Raw genomic sequence first — 6,296 nt, 5'->3', positions numbered from 1 at the left:
TGTTAGTGCATGACACACACTAGAAAAGAAGGACTAGCAAGATTTGATCCTGAAATAGAAAGAACCATTTGCTTATTGCAAAGGGCCAACAAAGGTAAAGCAAGAGAGGAGGTTGAAATTGGCAAACCAGCAGTAGAAGTTGAGGAAGAGATGACAGAAGCAAATCGCACCCTCTTGGACTACGCCTGTCCAACAATTGATGGGGCTACTTCTAGCATTTGCAAGCCCACAATTCAGGCCAACAATTTCGAAATCAAGCCTGCAATCATTCAAATGATTCAGACAAGTATTCAATTTAGTGGGTTGCCAAGTGATGACCCTAATGCACACATTATTAATTTCCTGGAAATATGCGATACATTTAAACATAATGGAGTTAGTGATGATGCTATTAAGCTTAGATTATTTCTATTTTCATTACATGATAGAGTTAAAGATTGGCTTCACTCACTCCCTGCAGGAAGTATCACCACTTGGAATGATTTAACCCAAAAATTCTTGGCTAAGTATTTTCCACCATCTAAAACAATAAAATTAATTAATAATATCACTGCTTTTGCTCAGTTTGAGAGGGAATCTCTGTATGAAGCATGGGAACGATTCAAGGAGATGCTTAGGAAGTGTCATCACCATGGGATACCAACTTGGTGTTAAATTCAAACCTTTTATAATGGTATTACTCTCTCTAATCGATCTATTATTGATGCAGCTGCAGGAGGCACAATCATGAGGAAAACACCAGAGGAAGCCTATGACCTAGTGGAGGAGATGGTGTCTAACAACTACCAATGGAATAATGATCGAACTGATCGTAGGGGAGTACACCATCTCGATTCCTTTGCTGCTCTATCTGCTCAACTTGCTAGTCTGAATAAAAAGTTAGATGGTCTTAATGTTGCAGCAATAAATACATCTAGCATCCCATGTGATTTCTGTTGTCAAATAGGACATACTAATTCTGATTGTCCATTAGTAGTCCTTTTGCTTCACATGAGAATGCTAATTTTATCTCTCATACTGGTAGGTCGAATTTCAACCCCTACTCAAACACATACAACCTAAGGTGGAGGAACCATCCAAATTTTTCATGAAACAACAACCAGCAAAAGGCACCCATGGGATTCCAACAACAGCTGTCCCCACAAGAAAAAAAGAGTAATTTGGAAGAGATGATTTCTAAGTTCATCAATGCTACTGAAGCAAAATTCTAGGAACATGATAAGAGAATTTTAAGTCAAGAAGCATCAATCAAGAACTTAGAAGTTCAAATGGGGCAGATTGTGAATTTGTTGTCGGAAAGAAAAGAGGAACGGCTACCCAGCAACATAGAGAAGAATCCCAGAGAGCAAGTAAATGCCATAGCTTTAAGTAGTGGGAAGACAATTGGCGAGACCCATAAAAATGACAAGGAAGCTGAAACGACCGATTTACAAAAGGAGACTGAGGGGAGTACACCTAAACTGAATTTAGATGCTATTAAACTTTCTCTCCCCTACCCCAAAAGAGTCTTGAAAGCTGATTTAGATAAACAATTTGAAAAAATTTTATAAGTATTTAAAAAGATTCATATTAATCTCCCTCTTCTTGATGTATCGTCACATATGCCGAAATATGTCAAATTCGTGAAGGAGGTGATGTCGAATAAAAGAAAGTGGGAGGATTGTGAGATGGTAAAGCTAAACGAAGAGTGCTTGGCCATTCTTCAAAATAAATTGCCTCCTAAACTTAAGGACACAGGGAGTTTTTCTATACCTTGTACCATAGGGAATGCTGAATTTGAGAAAGCTTTATGTGACCTAGGTGCTAGTATAAATTTAATGCCCTATTCAGCTTTTAAAAGGCTCAGATTGCATGAACTAACATCTACAACTATTACCCTACAATTGGCCGATCGGAGAATTAAATACCCTAGGGGGATAGTGGAGGATGTCTTAGTTAAAGTAGGGAATTTCATCATCCCTATTGATTTCATTGTGTTGGATATGGAGGAGGATAGGATGATGCCATTGATTCTAGGGAGACCCTTTCTTTCCACTGGTAATGCTTTAATTGATGTACAAAAGTATCTACTTACTCTTAGGATCAATGGGGAAGAAGTGGTATTTAATGTATTTCAAACTATGAAGTATCCCAACACAGGTGAACATGAGATATATGCAATCGACTGTATTGATGTGTGGACAGCCAAAATTAACAAATCAAAGTTAGATGACCCATTTGAAAGCTGCACTATTAATTCATGTAAAAACATGCAGTTCATGGAGGAAGGTAAAGGAGGCGATGAACTATTTAAAGGCCGGCCAGGAAGAGTGCAAGCCAAGACAAGGGAAATTTCTACCACTAGACAGGCCGACCTCCACTAAACAACTGTTACCTTCCATCAAAGCACCTCCAGCTTTGGAACTTAAACCCTTACATTCTCATTTAAAATATATATTTTTAGGGGAAAAGTCCACCTTACCCGTGATTATCTCTGCTGATTTGACAGGTCTCCAGGAGGAGAAACTGATAAGAGTGCTTAAACAACATATATTGGCCATCGGATGGAGCATCACCGACTTGAAAGGGATCAACCCTTTGGTATGCATGCACAAGATTTTGATGGAGGAAGGCTGCAATCCCAAGGAACAATCATAGAGGAGGCTGAATCCTAAAATGCAACAAGTAGTAAAGATAGAAATTCTGAAATGGCTCGATGCAGGTATTTTCTACCCGATTTCTGATTCATTATGGGTAAGTCTTGTCCAAGTTGTACCAAAGAAAGGGGGGACCACTGTAGTTCTAAAGGAAAATAATGAATTGACTCCCACAAGAACAATAACTGGCTGGAGGGTGTGTATTGACTATCAGAAGTTGAATGAGGCCACTAGGAAAGATCACTTCCCTTTGCCATTTATTGATCAAATGATAGAGAGACTTGCAGGGCACGAATATTATTGTTTCTTAGATGGCTACTCTGGGTATCTTCAAGTACCCATTGCACTTGAAGATCAGGAGAAGACCACTTTTACGTGCCCATATGGAACCTTTGCATTTAGGAGAATGCCATTTGGACAATGCAATGCACCTGCTACTTTCCAGCATTGTATGATGTCTTTATTTGGTGATTTCATCGATGACTTCATGGAAGTCTTCATGGACGACTTCTCCATTTATGGATCATTATTCGATGGATGCTTGTATAATTTAGAAAAAGTACTTCAAAGGTGTGAGGAATCTAACATTGTTTTAAACTATGAAAAATGTCATTTCATGGTTAGGGAAGGAATAGTTGTAGGACATAAAGTGTCATCCAGGGGCATTGAAGTGGATAAAGTTAAGGTAAAACTAATTTAGAAGCTTCCTCCACCTCAATCATTAAAGGATGTTAGGGGTTTTCTCGGGCATGCAGGTTTTTATAGGCGATTCATTAAAGATTTCTCTAAAATTACAAGACCCTTAACAAATCTGCTAGTTAAAAATGTACCTTTTGAATTCGATGATAATTGTTTGCATGCATTCAACACTCTTAAGGAGAATTTGGTTCAAGCCCCTATTGTATCAGCCCCTGTATGGGAACTACCATTCGAAATTATGTGTGATGCAAGTAATGATACATTGGGCATAGTTTTAGGGCAAAGAAAAGACAAGAAATTTCATACCATTTACTATGCAAGTAGGACCATGAATGAAGCACAAAAAAACTATTCTACTATCGAAAAGGAATTACTTGCAGTAGTATTTGCTATTGAAAAATTCAAATATGATTTGCTCTTATCTAAAGTCATCGTATTCACCGACCATGCTACCTTGAGATATCTATTTGCCAAGAAAATGCAAAACCTAGGCTGCTACGATGGATCTTGTTGTTGCAAGAATTTGATTTAGAAATTAAGGACAAGAAGGGTAGTGAAAATATAGTAGTTGATCATTTATCAAGCCTGGATGAAAACTAAGTTGAAAATATTAATAATTCAGCACTGCATGATGAATTCCCAGATGAGCAACTGTATGCGATTAATAGTAATAAGGAACCTTGGTTTGCTGATTTGGCTAATTTCTTGGCAAGGAATGTTGTGCCACTTCACTTGACATATCAGCAGAGAAAGAAAATTTTCTTAGATGTGAAGTATTGCTTATGCGATGAACCTGACTTATACAAAATCTGTAGGGACGGTTTGATAAGGAGATGTATTCCTGAGGAGGAAGTGTGAAGTGTTATAAAATTCTGCCATGACAAAGAAGCAGGAGGTCACTATGGAGCATCAAGAATCGCTTCAAAGATCCTCCAAAGCGGTTTTTATTGGCCATCACTCTTCAAGGATGTCTTCGCCTATGTAAGTGCTTGTGATCATTGCCAAAGGACAGGTAAATCTCTCGACGGAACGGGATGCCCTTGAATAACATTCTTGTCTACGAAATATTTGATGTATGGGGCATCGATTTCATAGGAACCTTTCCAAAGTTTGTTAATAACTCATACATACTTATGGCTGTGGATTATGTGAGCACATGGGTGGAAGCATGTGCATACCCTACTAATGATGCTCGAGTTGTCATTAAGTTTATAAAAAAAATCATATTCACTCATTTTGGAATACCTCGAGCCATCATAAGTGATGGGGGGAAGCACTTTTGCAATAAACAATTCGAACAATTGTTAAACAAATATGGTGTTACACACAAAATTGCAACCCCTTACAACCCTCAAACTAGCAACCAAGTAGAAGTCTCTAATAGGGAATTAAAGCAAATTTTAGAAAAGACGGTCACCACATCCAAGAGAGATTGGACCTTGAAATTAGATGATGCACTTTGGGCTTACCATACTGCATTCAAAACCCTAATTGGTATCTCTCCTTACCAATTAGTTTTTGGCAAGGCATGCAATCTACTCGTTGATTGGAACATAAAGCTTATTGGGCTACCAAATTTTTGAATTTTGAATTGAGCAATGCATGTGATGCAAGGAAACTTCAACTCAACGAATTAGAAGAATGGAGGAATCAAGCATATGAGAATGCCTGGACTTACAAAAAAAAATCAAAGCATGGCATGACTCCCGTATTGCAGAGAAGGAATTTAAGGAAGGAGACAAGGTTCTGCTCTTTAATTCTCGTCTCAAGTTATTTCTTGGAGAGTTGAAAACCAGGTGGAGTGGACCCTTTGTAGTAGCCAAGGTATTCTTGTGGAGCAATTGAACTACATAATGATGATGAAAGCACATTCAAGGTAAATGGACAGCATTTAAAGCACTACATCGAAGGAGAACAATCCATTTACCATGAGTCCGTTCTCTCCTTGAAACAACCATAAGAGGAAGGAGAAAGTCAAGCTCACGACTTAAAAGGGAGCGCTTGTGGGAGGCAACTCATTGAGTTCAGTTTGTTTGTTTTCGTTTTTTACTTATGAGTGTTTTTTTTCTTAATCGTATATAGCAGCCGATCTCACATCCGTAGGACTTCAACAAGGCATTCAAGGAAGTCCATCCCCTTAAATCTTTCTCTTTTACATAAAGACATATACATTGGGGACTATGTATACCTTAAGTGTGGGGGGATTAAGGGATTTGGTAATTTCTTGGTTAACTCTAGCATGCTTCGACCATCACTTTTTAACCTTTCCCTTTGAAATTTTTGCTCCTTAGAGACTTGTTTTTGAACGATTGCAAACCACCATGAATCATGTGCTTAGGTGGGATAGACAAGAAAGGATGCAAGCAAATCTAGCTGAAATTTTGGCTATGGAAGGCATCTCAGTAGTGGGAATGATCAACAGACAAGATGCAATACAGATTTGACCCCAAAGAGCATTTGGTTTTCGACGGACAAACATGGTTTGACTATTCTAGAACCTGTCTTGTTAGGCATGTTGAGACCACGATCATGAGTTCATGGGTTAGAATGTGATTTATCAAAAAAAAAATTGAATAATGTGAGATGGAGCATAAAATGCACTCACACTAAAAGCATAAGAAAAGGGTGAGATGGAGTATAAACTGCACTCATCCCTAGATCCCAAACCCTATTTTCACCTTTTGATGCATTGAACTTATGCTAAGTGGTGGAGATGTGATACATAAGCAAGCTTATGATAATAACATTCATTGTTTCGACCTGAAAAATGATGAGAGGGTATTTTTTTGAATCTTGCTGCATGTGATTGTGAAAACTAGGAGGGTTTACTCTAGTCCTAAATTGTTCATGCGAAGAGATGCTTGTTCCCCTTGATTGTTGATTTCGCTTGGGATTATGAGGATTGGTGATTTGAGATTATTCTTTGACAAGTTAAAGAGGAAAAAGAAGTGGACGAATGGA

At 38.2% G+C, this 6,296-nt stretch overlaps 1 protein-coding gene and 1 non-coding gene across 2 annotated transcripts; one reads left to right on the top strand and one right to left on the bottom strand.

Annotated features, from left to right (window-relative positions):
• Window positions 1-531: 531 nt before the first annotated feature.
• Window positions 532-638, bottom strand: LOC148873852 (small nucleolar RNA R71). The gene has a single exon (XR_016106270.1). It is a non-coding gene; the product is annotated as a small nucleolar RNA R71 (small nucleolar RNA).
• Window positions 639-1,601: 963 nt separating this feature from the next.
• Window positions 1,602-2,637, top strand: LOC148873851 (uncharacterized). Its single transcript, XM_088946707.1, has 2 exons — window positions 1,602-2,268; window positions 2,489-2,637. The coding sequence occupies exons 1-2, from the start codon at window positions 1,602-1,604 to the stop codon at window positions 2,635-2,637; spliced, it is 816 nt and encodes a 271-aa protein (XP_088802833.1).
• Window positions 2,638-6,296: the final 3,659 nt, after the last annotated feature.

Source organism: Nelumbo lutea, chromosome 1, assembly GCF_056320005.1.
Source record: "Nelumbo lutea isolate HS-2025 chromosome 1, American lotus-T2T, whole genome shotgun sequence".
Taxonomy (NCBI): domain Eukaryota; kingdom Viridiplantae; phylum Streptophyta; class Magnoliopsida; order Proteales; family Nelumbonaceae; genus Nelumbo; species Nelumbo lutea.
The sequence above is the reverse complement of the archived record's forward strand: the minus strand, read 5'-3'. Positions and strand labels throughout refer to the sequence as shown.